We start from the raw sequence: 24,224 nt of genomic DNA on the forward strand, positions 1-24,224 counted from the left end.
GAAAACGGGAAGTCTTCGGCACACATTCCCTGAATGGAGAGAGGTTATTTACATTTTGCCCAGAGAACTTTGCTATGGGGAGGCATGAAGATATTTAATAAGTAAAATAAGCAACTGTTAGTAACGAAAAAGTAACTCATAACTAACTAGAACAGATATGGTTACAGATAGGTAGCCGTGTTGGTCTGCCATAGTCAAAATAAAAAAATTCCTTCCAGTAGCACCTTAAAGACCAACTAAGTTAGTTCTTGGTATGAGCTTTCGTGTGCATGCACACTTCTTCAGATACACATCCGAAGCATCTGTGTATCTGAAGAAGTGTGCATGCACACGAAAGCTCATACCAAGAACTAACTTAGTTGGTCTTTAAGGTGCTACTGGAAGGAATTTTTTTATTAGAACAGATATGGACCTCCTAGATGTTGTCGGATTATAACTCCCTTCAAGTCAGGCCAGATTAGCCCAATGGTCAGGGATGATGGAAGTTGTAGTCCCACAACTTTTAATGGGCCACCAGTCCCACAGCCTTCTATATGCAATGCCACAATATGCTCTGGACTGAGCTATGGCCCTTCCCTATTCAGGAAAACCGAAACAGCAATAATCAATTTACCATTCAATGTTTAAGTTGTCTACAATTCCATTTTGTTCCACATTCCTTCCCACTGCTAACGTTTGTTGTCCAATTTCTCCTTAACATTTCAGCTGTCTTGTTTCATTATTGGGAGGTATCTCTGCGTTCATATTTTATGTCAATATAATAGAGTGCAAATGGATCTCCTTGTCTGGAATAATCTGGAAATAATCTAGGACTATCTCTTAAACTTCGGCTCATTAAGATAAACACAAAATTTGCATTGAGCTCCAAATGACCAAAAACAACCCTGGTTTGGCTTCTTTCCCAACACATGCTGGGCTCCTGTTGTGTGAGGAAATGAACATGATGAAAGTGTTCTCTTACAGCTTTGGAAGGCCCAAGAGGTCAAGGAAGGATTAAGGTAGGGCAGGAAAAACACCCTTTCTAAAGGCATGTACACAGGTGCTTATTCTGTGATCCCTGTAGCCCACTTTCTTTGGGAAACATTGGTCTGTGTTATGACTACCCCTCTGTAGCTGATTCACAACCAGTGGCTATGGTTTTGAGGCCAGTGCTACACAAAAGTGGTGATCCATGAACCAGCGCTGGTTCACAAGCCATCTGCTGCCCGCCTGCACTGGACTCCACCACAGCCAAGGTTGAGTGGGATGCTTGAGGGACCAAATACAGTACCGGTCCTTGGCATATTGGGGCAGGGTAAATTGCTGGTCCACTGCATTGTTTGAGAAACCCGGACGTAAGCACCTGGTTGTGATAGGAATATTCTGGGAGCGGAATTTGTGAGAGGAAGTCAGCAGCTACGGGGGAGTTGCGGTTAAGGAGATGTTGGTAGTGTTCTTTCCAGAACAGTGCAATAGCTTCTTTATCTTTTAGAAGTGTGGTACCATCTGCTGAGCATAGGGGGCATATGCCATGATTTATTGGCCCATAGATGGTCTTTGTGGCTTTAAAGAAACTCTGTGCATCATGAGTGTCGAAGACAGGTGAACTAATATCAGTGTACTGAATGAAGCAAAGATCACCAGTGTTGAAGCAATGGTTCTTCAACATCAACTTCGTTGGACTGGTCATGTTGTGCGGATGCCTGATTATTGTCTTCCAAAGCAACTACTCTATTCTGAACTTAAAAATGGAAAGTGTAATGCTGGTGGTCAACAAAAGAGGTTTAAAGACTCTCTCAAGGCACATCTAAAAAAATGTAGTCTAAACACCGACAACTGGGAAACACTGGCCTGCGAGCACTCCAATTGGAGAACAGCCTTGACCAAAGGTGTCATGGACTTTGAAGACACTCAAACTCAGAACACAAGGGAGAAACGTGCTAAGAGGAAAGCACACTTGGCAAATCCACACCATGATCAACTCTTTGTCCCCACTGTGGAAGGACATGTGTTTCCAGAATTGGCCTCCATAGTCACTTATGGACTCACTGTTAAAACCGTGTTTATGGAAGCCAGTCTCACTCGGCTACAAGTGATCACCAAAGAAACAAAGATTCTGGGAGCAAAAGTGCTGGCCTTTTCCATGAATACTTCCTGTGTACTTAGTTTGGATTTATAAGAGCCAAACTAGATGTGATGCAGCAGCTGCATGATTCATGGAGGATAAGTCTGTCAATGTCTGTTAGTCATGACAAGTGGGACTGGACCTGCAACATTAATTAAAAATTAACAGAGTGCTCCTGCTGTTCAGGGTTCAAGCCAATAAGTTATGCCATCTTCTAGGGGATGCCTTTATTTCCCACAGCTGATGGCTGTCTGGTTCTCTCCCCTACAACTAGCATTCCATGCATACACGTGCTCAGTCCTCATTGGGTGGTCTCTGCAGCTTCCGCAGACCTCCTGACACCTCCCTCTTGTCCATGGAGGGTGCCATTTTGGCTACATAAGGACCAGCACTCAGAGGATGGAGTTCAGTATTAGTGTACATGACAGCTATAGGCAGCCTGCAGGGTTCAGAGGCACCTCTGAAATTACCAGTTGCTGAGGAAAGACAGGAGCAAGCTATTGCCCTTAGCTTTGCAAGCCCAGTCTGTTTGCATCCCCCTTGTTGCTTTTGAGTCTTTTAAAAGAGTTGGGAGTTCTGATAATGGAGCTCCCACATAAGGATAAGTGTATCTGTCAGTTTTGTTTCTCTCATTTCAAATTTCCCAGCCTTGAGTTCAGTTCTCCATATTTCCACATCACTTTGCATTTTTGTTTAAAAGTTATTGTGAGAATTCCACACGGTATTCGTCCTAATATAGACATGGTTTTTATGCAATTTTGCCTAATAACACACATTTCTGCAAAACATTTTCCCTTGCTATAATGAGGTTATTTCATGAATATGCACAACTTACCCTAATATTTGCATTTTTGTACATGTAACTTGGCTGACGAACTGCAAATAGAGGCCGAAGGCCCAGCAAGCCGGGAATTTACCTTTGCCCTTAACACAGGGCCAAGTGCCGCTAGTGGTCAGCTGGTCCCACGCCCCGGGTAACACACTCTAATTCCTGTCAGCATTGGCCAATTTGGTGGCAGGAGGATGATCTGGCCTGCAACAGGCCGGTTCACAGAGGAGGCCTGGGGTCCGCCCACAAAACTGCCTGCTTGAGAAGGGGCGAATAGACTTCTCCCACATCCCATGCCACTTTAAAAAAAAATGCTCTAAGTGGCTGTCTTAGGCCAGAGACAGATATTAGTGTTTTGGAGAGGTGCCATCATTGTCTGCGATGTGATTGTTGGCTTTTTCCATTCCACCGGAGCAGGAGCTTCATGCGCTGAGCAGATGCATAAACTTGTCAGTGCTACAGGAAACACAAAAGTTGATATTTTGTCCCCTTCAATGGCATGGATGGAATAATTTGGTACTGATGATGCATGGACCAGATCCAAACAAAATCCTATCTGTTATAAAACAACGTGAGTCAAAGCACAATGTCTTTGATCGCAGTTGGCTTTTTCATAGTCAAGTCAGTGTGAACAGTGCTCTAAAAATGCCAGGGCGGGTGGGGGGGGGGGAAGGGAGGTCACAACTAAGCTGAACATCTGCTATCGTTTCATTCAACCAACAATGGTTGGATTTGGGCCAGTCATTTACACCGGAGCAAATATTTTGCTGTTTTCAGGCACACAATCCCATCACAAATTCTTGTAGGAGTTGGGAAAAGGCTTTGTCATTGCAAGTGTGTGCCTGCCTGCTGCTCAGATAGGATTTGAAAGGCACAGAGTCTGGGAATTGATGGAAACCTCCACTCCCTGCATGAGTTCGCATACACAGACCCTCCAAGTGTCCCTATTTTCCAGGGATGCTCCTGACTTAGAGAAGCCATCCAGGTTTCTGATTTGATCCCAGAATGTCTCACTTTTCCTTAGGATGTCCCTATTTTCATTGGAGAAATGTTGGAGGGTATGGAGTTATCTGACCCTCGAGCCATCTGAAGGCAATCCTGTATAGGGAAGTTTTAAAAAATGCTTTATTATGTTTCTATATATGTTAGAAGCTGCCCATAGTGGCTGGGGCAACCCAGTAAGATGTGTGGGATATAAATAGTAAAATTATTATTATGGAATGGGACGTCCCTATTTCCATCAGAGAAATGTTAGAGGGCATGCGTAACATGGAGGAAGAAGGTGTTTGACCATGGTTTGGGGGGAACCAGTTCCATAGGAGCAGTGAGCAAGTCCCTTTCGCCATGAGGAAAATTAAGAATGAATAATTGGACTGGGAATGAATGGTGCTGAGCATATGTATACAACATCTATAATAGTTTTGTTCCTGCTTTTGATCCCCCTGGCTCCCCCTCAAAGAATCTAGTGAACTGCAGTTTGATGAGAGCTCTGACTCTCTCTGTTAGGTAGCCCAAGAGTGCCAGCATACACACACCAGAATTTGGGGAAGAAAAAATGACTAGGACACTGGTGTGGGTATACCTTCCATGTAGGCACTAGGTTTCAAAGGATGGGTGTGTTTCGGCTCACATATTGTTTTGGAAAGTGACTTTAAAATGCCAAACTGAAACAAATTTCTTTCCCCAAACCTAAATCTCAGTGAATTTGACTTCCACATGCCTTCATTATTATTTTTTAATAAGGAGACCAGGAGGAGAATACTTGTGTGAAAGCAATTTTTGTTGTTGTTTCTGTCTGTATTCTACTGGGTGAGAGCATTAATGTGTCCTGCCTTGGTCTTTGAGGAGAAAGGTTCAGCTTAGAGGGATTTATGCTGTTTCTAGGTTACAAACTGCAAATCCAAATAAATATAAAAGCTGGTTGTTTTGCTGTTGACGTTGTATGTGCGTTTTTCTAAAGGAGAAATGCAGATGCAGAGGAAGACCACGGCTAGGATTCTTCCTTACTTATTTTATATTACATTTCCTCCAAGGAGCTTACAGAAGTGTAAATAAAAAGTTCCTCCCTCCCATTTTTTTATCCTCACAACCACCCTGTGAGGTAGGTTCAGCTGAGAGGGTGTGACTGGGCCAAAATTCCCTCATGGCTAAGAAGGAACTTGAACCTGAATCTCCCCAGTCCAGCTCTCTGACCACTGCATCACACTAGTTCTCTCTCTCTCCAAACCCAGTTTTTATGTTCTAAGAAAGACATTAATTTGTGTTCTGTGATCAGTCACCACTGGAAGTTGTTAGATTCTTATGTCTACTATTTGAGTGACAAACCTACAAGTAGGCTAAATGACTGTGTGCTTTTTAAATTGTGCATCTGTTTGCCAGCCTGGGTTCCTTGGAGGAAGGGCGAGTTATTTAAATCAATCAATATCAATCAATCAATCAATCAATCAATCAATCAATCCTTGATCACTACAGCCTGTCGCTTCTTCAGCATCCAACCATTCCTCCTGCCATCCTCCCTCTGAGTACTCCTCAGTGTCCCACCACCAATCCCTGAGCTCTGAGTCTTCCTCCTCTGGGGTTTCCCCATCTGGTACCACTCCTGTTATCTAGGGACTCAGCTAGACTGGTAAAGAAAAAGCGATTGATATGCATTGTATATGCAATATAACATTGTGCCACCAGATGGTGCTGTGGAGTCCAGTTTTTCTCTACCTGTTCCCCCTGTTTAAATTTACAACGCATTTAACTGAAATGCTTCTTTGTTGTGTCTAGATCCAGCCATGGATTCAGCTATACAGCTGCAAATAAAACATTTTAAGTGTGTTTTAAGTGCAATATACAATGTGATGCTAGATGGCGATGATGAGCCCTATGTAAAATTCAATGTATGGTATTTTTTTAAAAAGCTTTTTTTGTGTGTGGGGGGGAAAGCATTTCCAGAACGGTTTTTATATGTGTGTAGATTCCACCTTAGCCATTCCCTGATGTGCTGTAAGATCTGGACTCCCTCTGTCTAAATTCAAGTGCAAATATGTGAATAAACCATATTTCTTAAAGGTACTGCATCTTCAAATCTCCAATGCAGCACAGACCCTGATTGAGGGCCAAAACCCCTGGAATTCCATGTGTGGCTTGGCAGGGATTGGGGTGGCCTGTAACAATATTCAATAACTGCCTCCCTCTCCCTTGATTCAATGTGATGGCAGGTCTATCTAGGGAAGCCTCCTGTGGCAGGCACTTCAACTCAGGTGACCCACAAACTCTGTTCCAGCCCTGTTGTTTCAATTCAGAAATAAGTAAGAGGAAAATTTCCACTTGGATTGTCTCCAGAACCAAATAAAGCAAGGTGGGGGTGAACAGACTATGCTTTTGTTTTAGAGTCCTCATTGATATATTCAGTTTTCACCTGAACTACTGTTTTGTTTTAGCTTGCATCTTAGCGATCTTGAGATGGAAAAAATATTGAACAAAAAGATTCGCCCAGAAACCGCCGATTCCTTCATTCAGCAATTAAGTTGGTCTTCTCAATTAAGTTAGTGGCAGTTAAAGTTGTCAGGGCTGAGTATTGGAGATTGGATTCCGTGCCCTTTGTTTTTATAAGCAGTTAAAACACTTGCTATAGTAGGAATGGAGAAACAGGCTAAAAATCCAACTGCATTTATTTATTAATTGCTTGGATACATATTGCAGTCAAGCGCTGCTGCAGTCATATGTTCTATTAAATAATGTGTTCTGTATCCGTGTATATTCTCATGATCTTCATAGGGAATATGAATGTACCAGGAAATGGCATGTGAGCTGCTACATGGAGATGTGGGGCAGCTGGAATAAGGAAAAATCCTCTAATATCTGGGTCATCCAGGATGTATTTGAGCCCTCCCAAGTCACCTTACCTTTCTGCATTCTCGATTTATATTCTTAGCTGTCACTTCTATGTATTCTATTACACTTGAACAGCAGCAAAATTTGTAGAGTGACCTATTTGTTGTTATTTATTGCCTTTACATCCTCCGTTTTCCTTCAAGGCGCTCAAGGAGAGCTTTGCCCCTCTCCAGATTATCCTCACAGCAACCCTGTGATTAAGGTTGGAGACTGTGAGAGACAGTGACTGGCCCTGGGTCACCCAGTGTGCTTTGTGTCTGAGGAGGGATTTGAACCCTGCTCTCCCAGATTCTGTGGGACGCGGGTGGTTCTGTGGGTTAAACCACAGAGCCTAGGACTTGCTGATCAGAAGCTCGCAGTTCGAATCCCTGCTACATGGTGAGCTCTTGTTGCTTGATCCCTGCTCCTGCCAACCTAGCAGTTCGAAAGAATGTCAAAGTGCAAGTAGATAAATAGGTACCACTCCGTCGGGAAGGTAAACGGCATTTCTGTGCGCTGCTCTGGTTCACCAGAAGCGGCTTAGTCATGCTGGCCACATGACCCGGAAGCTGTACGCCGGCTCCCTTGGCCAGTAAAGCAAGATGAGCACCGCAACCCCAGAGTCGGCCACAACTGGACCTAATGGTCAGGGATCCCTTTACAAATTCTCTGGCGCAGCTCCCAGATCCATTAGTCTGCCGGAGTTCAAAGCTCTTGCCGCGGCAAACAGAAAAGCCTTACTTTCGCTTTTCCTCCACATACCTTTCAGCAGTCTGTCGCAGTCTTACTCTCCTGTAAGTGCCGTGAATCTGGGCCCATAACCTGTTGTTGGGATACTGCCTGGGAGATAAAGTCCATAATGGCCCCAAGCCGTCTGCCGGACGACCCATCGATCTCCCGTAGGCACGCAGTATCAGCAATTAGCAACATGAGTTTCTAGAAAAAAGCTTGCCACATTCTAGAGCTCATGCACACTCTATCAGCAGATAGTCACAGCAAAAGTCGCACTCAGGAGAGCATTATTTACAAGTTTTATTCAGCGTTGATCAGAACAAAGAAAGACATGACTGCCTGCGTCAGTGTCTCCAGACACAGAGAGAAACGAAAGCAATAGGAAACATAAACATCCTGTGAACAGGAAATACGCAGACTCTGTGACTCACAGCCTGCTCCCTTTTAAGGTGGAACGGGAATATCCTAACAACCTTTACCTTTACCTTTACCTCCCAGGTTCTAGTCTAGCATTCTAACCACTGTACCACATCTGCTGCTTTGACTTGAGGCCTGGATAAGCAGAAGTGTCCAGCTGCGATGGGAAAGTCTCCATTGCAGTGAGCTTTCAGAGGGAACACGTTCCTTCCTTGCTTCCACCATCCCATCCCTTATACAGCGGTACCTCGGGTTAAGAACTTAATTCATTCTGGAGGTCCGTTCTTAACCTGAAACGGTTCTTAACCTGAGGTACCACTTTAGCTAATGGGGCCTCCCGCTGCCGCTGCACCGCCGGAGCACGATTTTTGTTCTTAAAGTTCTTAACCCGAGGTACTATTTCTGGGTTAGCGGAGTCTGTAACCTGAAGCGTCTGTAACCCGAGGTACCACTGTAATGTTTGAAGGCTAAGCAGGCTTTGCTGTAGGTCTGTTCGAAGCTCCGGTCACCTGCCTGTCTAACCCAGCTGTTCTTCGCAGCAAATTGCTGATGCTGTTCCTGTGTTTTGTCCTCCTGCCAGGTGGTGTACTTCACTGCCACGTTCCCATATCTCATGCTGGTAGTTCTGCTGATCAGGGGTGTCTCCCTTCCCGGGGCATCTAAAGGGATCCTCTTCTACCTTTACCCAGACCTCACTCGGCTCAGTGATCCCCAGGTAAGCTGAGAGAAGCAAAGAGAGGCTTCCTTATCCTCGTGTGTCCCTTTTGCAAATCTCTCTTATCCCCCACCCACCCACAACCTGCTTCCTTTATGTTTCTTTTTTCTCTGTCTCCTTTTAAGGATGCTTCCAGACAGGTGTGAGTTGTGGGATTGGTGCTCCTCATGTATGTGAGTTGTTTGCAGCACCTGCTGCATCACGGGCATCAAAATGGCAGCCTTTAACCCCCTCCCCCCCGTTTAACCTGGATTTATCCTTTCTGCAGAAAATCTCATCAGATTTATTTTTTTTAATATAACCTTGCTGCCAATGACCCTTTTAGGAATATACCAATCTGCCTTATATGGAACCAAACAAAAAGCAGAGGTGTGTGTGTGTGTGTGACACCCCAATAGAGGTAACAAAAAAAGGCAAAGTTGCGGGAACCCGATTAAGAACGATGTTGCTATAAATACGTGGAACAATACAAGCCAAGGCCACTAAGTGCTAACAAACAAAGGCCGCTGTGTGAACGAAAACACTGCAATTTCCCAAATAATACAGAATATGTGGACAATGAAACAATTCTGCAAAGAAAACAGGAGGAGATCTCCAGGGCTGAACCTCCGTATTATTTTTTATTTCTTCAACAAATGGAGGATATGCATGGATGACAGCAATTAACTCATCATTGCCTCAGTTTTTCTTTCTGGATTTTTCTCCTGCCCAAGGGAATCTCCTTGCTGCAAACCCTGTTGCAATTCTGTTATATGCTCCTGGGCAACAAAGGTGGTTGTGACTCCAAACACTGTGCCTCCCCAATGAAGACTCTTCATTCATCAAGCAGGGCTGAAAATCCAGCTTTTATGTATACAGCTCTACAAGCCCCCACCTCTACCATGGGACTCTCCCCACACTGCACCTCCTCCCCAGCCACCGAACCTCTTTCCAGGCCATGCCACAACCCTCAGTATGGTGCCCATAGATGCCTTTGGTGGCAGTCACTTTTGTTTCTTAAAGGCAACGTTGTGCCACCTTTATGCTTTTTATAGGCCTTAGTGAGTGATAGCTTTTTTCGATGCTCAGGTGCTTAGAGTTTGCTGAGGGGCAACAACAAACGGTAAACGGATCTGGTGCATCTGTTCAAAAGCAGCTGCTGTAGCCTCTTTGGCCCTGCAAATGTTTCCCCCTCCTCGCCTCTCCTTTTCCCCTCAGTCACCAAAGCTCGTTCCACTTTGCCTGGCTGAAAAGTTCCACTTTGCCCAACTGCCCTCTTTTAATCTCTTCAAGACAAGTTCCTCCATGTCAAATCCCGGTTCCAGCCTTTTTGTGTGGAGGAGGTGTCTACAAAGGAGATTAAGGGGGTGCCTGTCTGGGGGGGGGGGAAGGTCAGCAAAACCCTTTGTAACCTCTTTAAACCCCTCCCAGGCCAGCCTAGAAGCTTTATTTTGACAGCATCAGTAGAGAAGTGCTATTCCTGGAGGATAAGGCAATCAATGGCTGCCAGCAATGATGGCTGTATTCTGCTTTCACGGCTGAAGGCACACTCCTCAAAATTATTCTCTGAATTTCAAAGGAGAGATGGTTACCCAGACATTCTTTTCATGTTTCAACATTTTTCCAAAAATTCTCTGTAAACTTGTCCGCTGTATTGGATTCCGACAGTTGAAAATTTTGCAATATTTGATAGTTCATGCAAAGGGATAGTGAGTATTTGGCAGTACTGATGGTGGATGGTGTAACACAGTTGTTTTCAAGCCTGTTACCTTCAGTGAGCACAGTGGTGGAGCATTTTGTCACCCCCCTCTGGGATGACACCTGGGGCGGACCACCCCCACAGCCCCCCTTCCTACACCCCTGAGTGAGCACTTTCCAAGTCAACATGTGCCAAATACATGTCTGCTGCAACATTCTTGCACACCGCAGAGGATTTTAGGATATGTTCCAGGCTGCGCATTGCCTTTATTTGCACGTTGATATTTCAGCTTAATCGGCTGAGATGTGGATGGGCATCATGCTCCCACATGCATCCCTTTGCTGTCACTGTGATCTTTCCTTTGCACCAACCAGGAAAGGTTCCTTCAGCCACAGTTTCCTGTAACATGCAGATGGAGAAACTAGGGCAAATGGATTCTAAGCAAAGCAGAATATGAAGCCATGTTTAAAGTGGGCTTGCAGATATTGGTTTATTTGGCAGCCATTCGCTATAATTCTGGGTTCAAATGTAATGAAAAGCTGTAGTTAATTATGGCTTCCTGGCTTATATAATACTTCCAACTTTTTCCAATGCAAAACCGGAACGCATATGTTAGAGGTATAGGTTGGTTGCTCAAGAACAATCAGGCAATATGCTGCAATAGTCTGTGTTAAAGCTTTCTTATCAGTGATAAAAACCTTTGGAAAGCAGAGCGCCTCTATTCCGTGTCTTGCTCATTCACTGGCAGAATCTGAGAGTGGGCGGTCCTTAAACCTTCCCCAGAAGAGTAGTTTCTTGATGGCCAGTCTGTGCCTTCCCTCTCTGCGTGGAAGCCTACTGTGCAAGGAAGGCGTGGGTAACGGGGGACCTCTCTCCTCCCCGCTTTGCTCAGGCAAGGTGTCCTGGCACCGCCTCCCCGCCTCCGAGCCTTGCATTTCCTCCCCACTGGAGGCGTGGCTACCCTCCTCCGCTGAGGAAATGCTGCTTCCCACAATCTTTGGGGGCTCTTTGTAATCCATTCGGCTTTCCCCCTCTCACCCCTGAGCCAATGGCAGTTCCCTGACAGCATGTCTTTGGGATATGCTTCCAGGTGAGTCACGTGAACTGCACCTTGCTCCTGCCCTGAAAAATGTGCTATTTTGGAAGGGGTGGGGTGAGATTGTGGCCCCGGGAAAAGTGCCATGCTTTTTCATGAAACCACTGTAAACACCTGGGATTCACCACACAAACAGTTTTGTAATCAGAGTGAAAGTGGCTTTGTGGAAACCACATCAAATCGCAGTATTTCAGAAGAAGCCAGAGGATTGAGAGTAATTGTGGATAACGTCATGTGTACATGGATTCAAAGGCTGGCGTGAAAATGGACTAAAGCCAGACGAAAGGCTAATGTGTACAAACCTTAAGTGACAGGGAGACCTCACTTGACACAACAGCAAGCAGATCAGTTTTCCTTTTTGTTACCTACTTAATTTTACTGTTAGGGAAGGGGGACAGAAAAGGATTTTCTTTTGGGGAGATAAATTGCCTCTTGAAACTGTAGGCTGAGGTATTTTCTCTAGTGGAGTTATTCACAAACAAGTCCCATCCACTGTCTTTCAAGTGGCAAAGATTCCTTGAGGTGATGCTCATTCTACTTTGCTATGTTTTTTCTGTTGCTTACAGGTATGGATGGATGCAGGTACTCAGATCTTCTTCTCTTATGCCATTTGTCTGGGATGCCTGACAGCTCTGGGCAGCTACAACAAGTATCATAACAACTGCTTCAGGTAACTGAATGTGAGTCCACCATGCAAAGTCCTGCCCTTTTCACTTGTTGTTTTCTTTCTGAACCTTCAGTATACTTTCTGCATAGCAGCAGAACTTTACTGGATTAAAATAATCCCTGCTCTGATCCTGTGTGTTGTGTTTCTCAAATTGCCTGTCTTTTCCAAATGAGTTTTAAAATTTGTTCGTTTTCCGGAAACTAAAAGGTGAGCCATCTGTTACAAGAAACACAAGGCTTCTACCAAAAATGGATCTTCCATATCAAGTTGTCCCCTTCCAGCCCTCTGTAAAATGTAGCAAAATTTAACCCACTTTTTCACATTGGTTGGTTCCACACTACTAACATAATCTGGAATTGCCATCCTTCACTCACTCACTCACTCACTCACTCACTCACTTTTTACAGAAAATCCAGACAATGTCATTGCCAGCATTTAATTCCCCCCTTCTCATCCTGTGTCCCCCCCCCAGACCTAATTTGTGACAAATCTTTAATTTACATTTTAAATGTAAAAGAAAATTGTCACTGGCAAAAAGTGAATTGAGGTTCTTAGGAGTTACTGTGCCTTTAGTTACAAGCTTACTCCTTGCATCTTCTCCCTCCTCTGTTCCTTCCTATTTCTTGTGGCAGCAACTAAACAGTTAAAACATCTAATAATAATTGTGAAGGAATAAATGAGACAGAAACTGCAAAGAGTAAGCTACTAATTAAAAGCACAGTAACCCTGAAAAACTTCAACACACTTTGCCAGCTATAGCTGTCTTTTAAATTTAAAATGTAAATTACTATTTTTTAAACTGTATTGCACTCATCCTGTTCCCTGCATGGGGTAGAGATGCGGCCTTAATTACAAAAAAAGAAAAAAAAGAAAGAAAACCAGTAAGTAAATCTGCTTTCCCTTCCACCAGGTAGAACAGCAAATGAGAAACTAAGCTGCAATTAAGAGGCTATTCATCAGTAACTGATTGATTAATAATTCATGCAATTAATTTAGTGATTTCCCTAAGATGGACACATCTTCATTTGATTACTTCAGTCTTGTTGGCTGTTGGTGGTGCTTATCATTTGATTGGCTGTCCGTCTTTATAAATGTTTCATTCTCACTAGATGTGTGGTTGTTTTGTTGCTCTGATATTCGCCTCTTCTTCCTAGGGACTGCATTGCTCTGTGTTTTTTGAACAGTGGGACAAGTTTTGTGGCTGGTGTTGCCATCTTTTCCATCTTGGGCTTTATGGCACAGGAGCAGGGAGTGCCTATTTCTGAGGTAGCTGAGTCAGGTGAGTGGTTTATGCAGAAAAGTAGCATTATGATCATCAGCATCCTAGAATGCTGTATGTGACTGCACTTTTGGGGGGCGGGGGCAACGTGCCTTGATTCTATAAAGGGAGAGCCAAATCAGACTGGGAGGCCTTTTCTCTCCCCCCTTCCCCCTTCTCTTGTAGCAGTGCCCACAGCCAGTGTGGTGTAGTGGTTAAGAGCGGTAGTCTCGTAATCTGGTGAACCGGGTTCGCGTCTCCGCTCCTCCACATGCAGCTGCTGGGTGATCTTGGGCTAGTCACACTTCTTTGAAGTCTCTCAGCCCCACTCACCTCACAGAGTGTTTGTTGTGGGGGAGGAAGGGAAAGGAGAATGTTAGCCGCTTTGAGACTCCTTAAAGGGAGTGAAAAGCGGGATATCAAATCCAAACTCTTCTTCTTCTTCTTCTACTTACTGCTGAAGATGGTACCCAACACTTTAGCAGCCTTGTTTCTTTATTAATACTGTGCATGGCAGTGCAACAAAGATCCAGGAAAGAGGCTGGACTTCCCTGCCCTATAAATATAATTTGGCGAATGTGGCTTACATTTTGTCATTGTTCTCACTGCCTGCCGGGTGTTCATAACACCTCTTTGCAAAACTCTCTGATTCCAGCACACCTCACTTAGCCACTTTCTCTCGACAGGGCCTGGCTTGGCGTTCATTGCATACCCACGAGCTGTTGTCATGCTGCCTTTCTCACCACTATGGGCCTGCTTCTTCTTCATCATGGTGGTTCTGCTGGGACTGGACAGCCAGGTAACAATGCCTTGAGTGGGTAGGTTCAGCCAAGAACTTAACCTCTCGCCTGGGAGGCAGAAGACAGCTTGCTTCTTTTGCTGTGGGTGATAAACAACAACTTCACATTGAGGAAAAGGGCCTTGGACAGACCTAACAGGGCATGAAATACATTTTTTCCTACCTGATTAGACTTGTCTTGGTGTGCTTACCCAACTCATCATCTGCCGGGGAAGGTGCAGGAGGCTGGAATCTTGTTGTCTGAAGGAGAACTTTTAATGTTACCTTCAATTAATTCATTGCTTGTTGAAGGTGAAAATGCTGTTCATGTTGGTTAGGCTCAGGACTGGAATCAAGCTTTGGGAACCCGGTCTGCTCACGTCTTAAGGTGTGGCAAGCATTAGAAGCCCTCAAATTCTTCTCCAGCTCAGAACTGCTAGGGCCATGTTATGTTCAATACTTTGTGGATAACTTGTTGAGTTGAATGATAAGGGAGGGTCTAAATTGGGTGATTTTCGGTGATAGGAAATTGCTGATGGGTGCCTAAATTATCTCCCTAGTTTGTCTGTGTGGAGAGCCTGGTGACGGCCCTAGTTGACATGTATCCTGGAATCTTCCGGAAAAAGAACCGCAGAGAAATGCTAATCCTTATTGTGTCCATCCTCTCCTTCCTCGTGGGACTGGTCATGATCACAGAGGTATCGGAACTTACATTTCCTTTGCTTATATAACTTCTGCATAGAAAGGGAGGGAAAGAGGGTTTGCTGTTGTTGCAAATACAACATACTCTTTTTAGCCCCATGGGTGCCAGTGGCACTAAAATGAACAAATTGCTCTACTTCCCCATCAAGACATCCCTCTCATAAGGAAATGGAAGTCACCTCAGAGGACCCTGTGGTCTCCCACTTCATAATGGGAGGAGTGCCCTGTTAAGGCAAGGAGCTGCCAGGGAGACTCAAACAGGATTTGAGCAGGGGTGGGAAACCTTTGACGCTTGAGATGTTGCTGGACTACAGTTCCCATCATCCTTCACCACTGGCAATGCTTGCTGAGGCTGAGAGGGGTTTAAGCATCTGGAGAGCCAAAGGTTCACCACCCCTGGATGAAGAGGCAACAAATTGGGGCTCTGCCTTTAACTGATCACCAGCACTTTATCAGTTGGTTTGAGTAATAAATCAACACTGCAGCCTGGGTTTTCATAGACAGCCAACTATCTAATCAAATGCAGCATAGGAGCCAATTCCTAGGGGCCAAGGGGTGTTTGCCCCCACCAATAAAATATTTGAGGAGGCTGCCCCCCCAGTTGATGGGGATTGCCATTCAAATGGTTGCATGCACCATGTCATGTGATCATGGCGGGTCTTACCTGCCCCCCCATATTTTATTCAAGTTGGCACCCCTGAAAGGTTGGCACCCCTGAAAGGTAGCCATATTAAGAAAGTATGCTACTATCTGCAAGAAAATGTATCATCACAGTTGAGTTCCTTGTTATGATAGATATTCCCCTCCTAATGCTGGTTAATTTTGAAGATTTAAGAAAAACATACAATAATCAGCAGCTTTCATGAAATATATCAAAAACTGTGACTTTGCTGCCTTGGTTGTGCATAAATTGTTCTCTGTTGATTTATGCACATTGCTTGGAAACATCAACAATTAATAACCACAAATTTAACAGCAAACAATCCAGAACAGAAAGCATAATGGAAGGACTAAAATATTATTTGCTGAGATACAGGTCTAATAATACAGGTCTTCTGGAAAACAGGACTTACATCTTCATGCTCAAACCTACCTTTTCTTAGACTTCTGATATCAATGTCTAGAAACTATGTGAAAGTGTGTGAACCGCAGGTCCACTGTTGTGTTGTGAATTATCAGGAATTGCGTCCCTGGTCATGCCCTATGGCAGGAGTGGGAAACCTCAGGCCTGGGGGCTGAATATAACCCTCTAAGCCTCTCTAGCTGACCTTCAGGACCAGGCCATGAACCGGCTTCACCTCTCACTGTTCCTGCCTTGTGCTCTCCTTGAGTGGTTTTGCCTGGCTGGGTGTTGTCCTTGAGCTCTGACAACGCCTCTTGCTTGCCTGAATGGAGGAGAGAGAGGGGTGTCTGAGAAACTAGCTCACTGCACAAGACTAACATTTACATTAATTGCTCTGCCCACTTTTGCCCTGCTCGCCACTGGCATGTGGCCCTTGGAAGTTGGCCCCAAAGAGAATGTGGCCCTTAGACTGAAATAAGTTACCACCCACCCACCTACCCTATGGGCTTCTGAAGGCTGATAAGTTGCCTTTTGGATGGAGATGAACAGCTGCCACCCAGTGCATGGACATCTGTGCAGCGGAGCTCCCTCTTTTCCAGCTTTCTACAGAGGCATGAAATGACACAAGAGTTTTTGTAGCTCGTCCTCCTGGATACCTTAGATTCCTAGTTTCTCACCATGTGGAGGCTTAAATATAGGCCTGCTGCATACTTCTGCATTCCCAGACTATAACTTATCGTCTCTTTTCTGTCTCGTGGTAACAAGAGGCTGAAAGGAGAACATTGCTAAGATTGCATTCCAGAGACATTGGCTTTCCATCATGATGTGGCGTATTTAAGGAATAGTCCCCGGGGCTGGACTTTTACGATAAATTACTTATTATCCACCTTGGACCCCACTCCCCACAACATGCACACCAGTTGCTGCGTAGAGTACTTAACATTAAATAGTGCAATATATATAAACAGCCACTAGGGCCTATGTTATGCTACTACTTATTGTTATTATATGACCTTTGCAGAGAGGGGAATTCAGAGTTGATACTGGAGCAACAGTGGTTTCCCCTAAATTCAGATATTTTTTGGCAGCAGCGAAGAAGGAAAAAGCAACAACAGGAATCTGGAGGGAGCAGATGGAGCCCACTGCCAATATAAGATACATTGACAGGATCTCCAAATACCAAATAATGGCCCAGTGGATGATAAATAGCTCTGCTTAATAAGCCAAGATGTGGACCATTGTAGAATCATAGAATTGTAGTGTTGGAAGGGACCCCGTGGGTCATCTGGTCCAACTCCCTGAAATGCAGGAATCCTGTCCATGGCTGTCCCTGGATGGGCTTGAACCACCAAACTTCTGGTTAACTGAAGGTTGCACTAACCCCTTGCACCACAGGCTCTTTTTGCAGTCACTTTGATTTTCCCTTTGCATGAGTAAGCCAGGATGCAGTTAACCATAGTTTCCCATTGTGTCTGAACTGGAAACTATGGTCAATGGCTTCCAAACAAGCCAGAATCTGGTAGCCAATTTTAAATCATGGCTTCATGTTCTGATTTTGTTTGGATGCCATTACCCATTGTTTGATGTAATTTTTGTCTATCCACATGTGTAAAGGGAGACTGTATTGAAATGCCAAGTTGAGATAAGATAATTTCCCAAACTGATATTTGGAGAGGAGGTTTCTAGATAAAAGAAAGTTATACTATACAGTGGTACCTTGGTTCTTGAACTTAATCCGTTCTGGGAGTCCGTTCGACCCCCGAAACTGTTCAAAAACCGAGGTGCAGCTTCCGATTGGCTGCAGGAGCTCCCTGCACTCAGGCGGAAGCTGCGTCGGACGTTTGGATTCCGAAAAACGTTCGCAAACCAGAACACTTACTTCTGGGTTTGCGATGTTCGGGAGCTGATTTGTTCGGGAGCCAAGCTCTTCGAGTACCAAGGTACCACTGTATTGAAGATCAGATCAGTAGAAAGCTATACTAGATCAATATTAGAATATTAGATCAATATTAGAAGAATTGATGCTGTCACTGGTTGCTTGGGAAGAGAAGCTCTGTGCACTAACTACAACCCTTGGCTTTCTCTCCTCTCTCTCCTTCTTTCTGCATCCTTAACCCCGCTTCTTAGGGTGGGATGTATGTCTTCCAGCTGTTTGACTACTATGCTGCTAGTGGGATGTGCCTGCTCTTTGTCGCCATTTTTGAAACCCTGTGCATTGGATGGGTATATGGTAAGCGCAAATGCGATGGAAAAACATGCCACTGTTTTAAGAGCACATCTCTATTGTTTCTGAAGCAGGCATTAAAACCACCAGACGAGGGGCTTCCCAAGATGTCATTCTTAACACACATTAATGATTTGTGCTCACAATACTAATGGGGTGGTTGGAAGTGATGCCTCCTTCAATATCGTTTCTACCCGCAAAGGTTTTGAGGTGGTCGCATCGCTTCATTTGCAATCAGTACACATCTCATAACTTCCTGCTGAAATCTCATAACTTTTTATATCACGTGCCCTGGTTTACAGTGGTACCTCGGGTTAAGTACTTAATTCGTTCTGGAGGTCCGTTCTTAACTTGAAACTGTTCTTAACCTGAAGCACCACTTTAGCTAATGGGGCCTCCTGCTGCCGCTGCACCGCCGGAGCACGATTTCTGTTCTCATCCTGAAGCAAAGTTCTTAACCCGAGGCACTATTTCTGGGTTAGCGGAGTCTGTAACCTGAAGCGTATGTAACCTGAAGCATATGTAACCCGAGGTACCACTGTATTTTTGTCCTGCTTTTGTTGCACTGTAGCCCCTCCAGATAGCAACAACGTGGGAGGATTGGTCAAACATTGCAGAACAATGCTAAAACACTAGTGCACTATTATTTTTAAAGTTTGACGTCTTACTATGTTTTTATATTTTGCTGGAAGCTGCCCAGAGTGGCTGGAGAAACCTAGACAGATGGGCGTGGTATAATAATAATAATAATAATAATAATAATAATAATAATAATAATAATAATCTCAAGAGCATGTTGCAGAATATACCTGCAATAATACTGAAGAGGCCTTAGAAAAACTCCTAGTGAATGAGGCACCTTGATGTCACTTCTCTGGCCTACCCTATATTGCCTTACTGGCCAGAGAAGTTGCCAATCATTGCTTTGATACCTTAAACAGGTGCTGCTAGCCCGCCCTTCTCCCCACCATATGTTTCCAGCAGACTGCTTTCCCTCTCCTCTTTTTGCTTTTCACAGGCGCTGACCGTTTCTATGATAACATCGAAGACATGATTGGCTACCGGCCATGGGCTGTCATCAAATACTGTTGGCTATTCATCACTCCAGCTGTCTGCGTGGTGAGTTAGACATCCCAGTCATTTGATCAGGAGGCACAACAGGAAAGAGTGCACTTGGGCAAAGGGGCAGTGGGCAGTGATTTTCCAAAATGGGGGTACAGATAGTCTTTATTCTTGCTGTACTGCACTGCAGGTGGGACGCGGGTGGCGCTGTGGGTAAAACCACAGTGCCTAGGACTTGCCAATCATATGGTCGGCAGTTCGAATCCCCGCAGCGGGGTGAGCTCCTGTCTTTCGGTCCCAGCTCCTGCCCACCTAGCAGTTCGAAAGCACCCCTAAGTGCAAGTAGATAAATAGGTACCGCTTTATAGCGGGAAGGTAAACGGCGTTCCGTGTGCTGCGCTGGTGCAGGCTCGCCAGAGCAGCGATGTCACACTGACCACGTGACCCGGAAGAGTCTGCGGACGGCGCCGGCTCCCGGCCTCTAGAGTGAGATGAGCGCACAACCCTAGAGTCTGACAAGACTGGCCCGTATGGGCAGGGGTACCTTTACCTTTACTGTACTGCAGTGTGTGGTTCCTCAAGGAACTGGGGGATAATGATAGGATTCTGCATAAGTGGAAACAGACAGAATCCAGAAGAAGTTCAGGATGCCTAAACCCAAAACTGGATGCAGGTTGGTTCATGTCCTGTAGTTCAACATCCTGACAGTTATGGGATTGGCCCTTTCCCACGTCTAATGTTACGTGTTTGTGCTGGAGTTATAATAGTTTAATTCTGATGGAGGTGGGTAATAAATGGGGCAGAAGTTGATAGACAGGTTCTGTTACCCAAAATGCAATGTGTGGTCAAATATTGCATTGTGGGTAATTGGCCATGGCAGGTGACTGTAGCGGATCGGAATCAAAAGTGCTGCCACTCACCAGAAGAAAATGGGCCCTTCTGAGCTCCAGGGGCCTCATTCAGTGCCTGACTACACCAACCCCTGACAACGGGCCTGGGAAGATATTTGATTGTGGATCACCAAGGCCAGCCTATACTATTGGGCAGAGTTCCAGCTAATTTTTGGGTGCCAGGCAGCTAATTTTTGGGTGTCAAGAAACGGCAGCAAATGCTTCGTTATTTAATGGATGGTGATAATGATACATCTGCTGCTATGGGAGAGGTGTCTGTGAGATTATTATTTTTTGCCTCAGATGCCAAAATAGCTTGGCCAGCCATGAATATTATGAGTGGGGAAGTGGGGAGTGGCATTTGCTGCTTTGCCTCAGGCAGCAAAACATATTGGGCTGCCCCTCCACATCTCACCTAATTCGGCCCTGATGGTATCTATATGCTGTGGATAGCCAACAAGATATGGTTGGGCTCTGAGACTCTTCTTCCCCAGCCAGTGGTAGTTCAACAACATCTGGAGACGAACCACATTGCCTACCTCTCCTACTGTGTGTGTATGCAGAGTGTGTGTGTGTGTGTGTGTGTGTGTGTGTGTGTGTGTTGGGTCATCAGGAGAAGTACTTCCTTGGCCAGAACTCAGAAATCTTGGTCAGGTAGGTTCTCATTGTCTCAAGGCCATTTTGCTCTGGCCATAGAGTGAGCAACATGAATTAGGTACAGATGGTGTGCTTAACCCTTCCTCCTCTCCTCTCCCCAGGCTACATTTCTCTTTTCTCTCATTAAATACACCCCACTGACATACAACAAGAAATACGTGTACCCATGGTGGGGAGACACGGTGGGCTGGCTGCTGGGACTCTCATCCATGATCTGCATCCCTCTCTGGATTGTCTATAAGCTTTCCACCATCAAGGGCTCCCTGAGAGAGGTGAGGTGGTTGTTGTTGTGTTTAAGAATTGGACTTTGAGAGGCTGCTTGGGCGAGGGAGGCTTGCTGGTTACTCAGCCTATTGACGCGATGCACTTTGGAGGCCAGCTTGTTGTGTTGCAAAAGTAATTAACGGGGACATTGCACTAATTTTTGCCAAGGATCATTCAGTTACTGGCAAGAGGAGTTCGCGGCTTTATCGAGCTCAGCTTGGCTCGAGGGCTAGGCAGATGAAAACTGCCTTCCTGTGAGCTTGTTATTGACTGCACAGCATTTTTAAAATGTCACCATTTGAGAGCTTCGCTTTGCAGTGCTCTCTGGCTCCCTTCCTTCCCCTCCTCCTCTGCTTATCGACTTCCAGACAAAACACTTCATGTATTTCCTGTGTGATCTTTTAAATTTGTTCCCCACTATTCAGAGCTATTGAAGAAGTTGCAGTATCATGAATGCCGTGTGGGGTGATGCCCCCCCCCCCGTAGTTGGAGCTGTGCCTTCTTAAAGCCATTTCAAGTTTCTTTCTCTACCCCCCAAATAATTCATAGCAAGTTTCAAAAGCCTTATTCAGTATTAAATTACACAATACAACAGTATTCTCAGCCCATGCTGCTTTGTTTTATTTCTTCTTTTCTAGATGTTATGATTCCTAGTAATGGTGATTGATTGATTAATAAATGTTGATTATATGTTGATATTTCTTGACTTTATTTCAGTACCATTCCTAATAATTTGGAATGGCGTTCTTAATTACGGGACCTGATATAGACAAACTAACAGCGTATGTGCAGGAAAGGAGATTGGGCAAAAAATCCAAAGGGTTTCCCCCCACCATTTGGCATGACTTTATCACCTATGCAACACTGAATGAGCACGGGCACAGAACACTACCACCACACAGAGTTCTTTGGAACAATACTTTTATTTGATAAAAATGTCAAGTTTCACTTGTTTCATTTTTTAATTGCTTTACTTTTAATTTCTGCAGGGCAGGGGGAGGCTGGAGGAGGAGGAGGGCTTTTTTGTTTCTTCTGAATTAAAAAAATAATAATAAAAAGTTGGAGAAGAAGTTTGAGTCGGTGACAACTTTATAAGCTCATCAGGGGGTTAATGAACTCAGGAAACCCTGATCTTGATTGACCAGTAGCCTGACTTAGGATAGAGCAGCTTCTAGTGTGTGTGTGTGTCTACAGAGTGACACTTTGATTGCTTAGAGCATGGGTAGGCAAACTAAGGCCCGGGGGCTGGATCCGGACCAATCACCTTCTAAATCTGGCCCGTGGACAGTCCGGGAATCAGTGTGTTTTTACATGAGTATAATATGTCCTTTTATTTAAAATGCATCTCTGGGTTATTTGTGGGACATAGGAATTTGTTCATTATTTTTTTCAAAATATAGTCCGGCCCCCAATAAGGTCTGAGGGACAGTAGACCAGCCCCCTGCTGAGAAAGTTTGCTGACCCCTGGCTTAGAGGAATAATCTTCCTTCCACTTTCTCTTCTTCCCACTTTGTTTTTCAGAGATTCCATCAACTCGTCTGTCCAGATGAAGACTTGCCCCAAGGCATGTGCCCAAGACAATCTTTTCCAGCCTCCAAAACTAGGCTCCTGATGCTGACTGAGTTGGATTCTCACTGTTAGAGGGAAGCAAGCCCCTTCTGCATTGGACAGTCCTGGACTTTGCCTGTGGCCAAGGAGAGAGGGACCCAGGAGCTGATTTCCCTTTCCCCCCTTCCAAAGGATCCATGGTGGCTGCTAGGGAAAGAGAGTTCTCCCAAGACGTTGTGGTGGAAGCTGATTCAGCTTCGTCTTTTCTCTGGGGGCACAACCACAGGAGATGGTTCAAACCAAAATGTTCCTCCTGTGAGATCTTCAAGGATTAGGACTGGAAGGACAGAAGCCTGGGATGGAAATACTTAACACCGTCACAGAAGCATTTTATCTTGCATGGGTTTTAGGGAGCTTCCCATTCCATCTATAAAATCATTGTTCTTTCCACATATTTGTGATGTGCATTATTGTCTATTAAAGTGGGTTTTGATCTGCTGCTCAAGGCTTAGCTCCTGCTCCGTTTCCAACTTGTAGGGACATATGGCTTGGGACAGAAGTACAGTATTCCAGTATTGGCCTTTTACCCTTTTGCAGTAGGATTTTATCCCCTTACCCTTTTTTCTTTAAGGCCCAAACTGTGTACAGCATCAACAGGAGCTCCTTTCCTCATGGGCTGAAAGTAGTTCTTTTGGGAGGTGGAAGCAGTCATCATAACCATGGCAGGGAGGTGTGATTTTAAAATATCCAATGGTCCCATTTCTTCTGACCCCCAACAGCTGCTGCAGTTATTACTATTACAGTCATACCTTAGTTTTCGAACAGAATGCGTTCCGGAAGTCCGTTTGACTTCCAAAATGTTCGGAAACCAAGGTGCGGCTTCCGATTGACTGTAGGAGTGTCCTGCAGCCAATCAGAAGCTGCGCTGGATACTCAGGTTCTGAGGCAAAGTTCGCAAACCAGAACACCTACTTCCGGGTTTGCGACGTTTGAGTTTCAAGTTGTTTGTGAACTAAGCTGTTTGAAAACCATGGTACGACTGTATTACTATTACTATTCTTATTCTCTCTCCCCCCCAATAATATTTATTAAGTTTCATACAATCAATAAAACAAAAATAAGAAAAAAAAATTAAAAAAATAAAATAAGACAAATATAACAAATAATAACCAAGGATACAGCCACATATACATATACAATAAGAATTTATTAATTAGTCAAACTTCCAACTTCATAAACATATTACTTGACTTCCTCTAATCTCTTCCATCTGAATTTCCTTGTAATTGAATGTAGCAGTTTTCCAATTCATTATTCAAAAAACAATATTCCAATTATAATCAAATTTCTTAACTTTTCTTAACATTCTATTTCTCATTTATTTATTTAATCCTAGGCCTATTTGGTACTTTCAAGTAATTACTAATCTTTAATGTTACAATATTTATTCAAATAATCTTTACATTTCTTCCAATCATCTTGATATTCCTCTTCTTTCTATTATCTCTGCATGTTCGTTGCTTACATGCAATGAGCCTCACTTGTAGCTTGACCCTTAAGGCCTTTTGCAAGAAAGCATGAAAAGAGCTTGGCTAGGAAAGTCCTCTTCAATTCCCCCCTCTCTGGCAGCGCAGACAAATAGGAACTGCTCTGGGTGTCCCCTGTCTGTGCTGAGTCCT

At 44.5% G+C, this 24,224-nt stretch overlaps 1 protein-coding gene across 2 annotated transcripts in view; it reads left to right on the forward strand.

Annotated features, from left to right (window-relative positions):
* Window positions 1-22,995, forward strand: part of SLC6A13 (solute carrier family 6 member 13) — a 44,065-nt gene extending 21,070 nt beyond the window's left edge. For both annotated transcript variants that reach the window (XM_081210132.1, XM_081210133.1), the window contains exons 7-15: window positions 8,524-8,658; window positions 11,999-12,102; window positions 13,254-13,378; window positions 14,044-14,156; window positions 14,696-14,833; window positions 18,028-18,130; window positions 19,143-19,243; window positions 20,835-21,005; window positions 22,519-22,995. In XM_081210132.1, the coding sequence (XP_081066258.1) occupies window positions 8,524-8,658; window positions 11,999-12,102; window positions 13,254-13,378; window positions 14,044-14,156; window positions 14,696-14,833; window positions 18,028-18,130; window positions 19,143-19,243; window positions 20,835-21,005; window positions 22,519-22,638 (1,110 nt within the window). In that variant the 3' untranslated portion in view covers window positions 22,639-22,995. The remainder of the gene's footprint in view (window positions 1-8,523; window positions 8,659-11,998; window positions 12,103-13,253; window positions 13,379-14,043; window positions 14,157-14,695; window positions 14,834-18,027; window positions 18,131-19,142; window positions 19,244-20,834; window positions 21,006-22,518) is intronic.
* Window positions 22,996-24,224: the final 1,229 nt, after the last annotated feature.

This window comes from Podarcis bocagei (genome assembly GCF_964188305.1).
Source record: "Podarcis bocagei genome assembly, chromosome: 10".
Taxonomy (NCBI): Eukaryota; Metazoa; Chordata; class Lepidosauria; order Squamata; family Lacertidae; genus Podarcis; species Podarcis bocagei.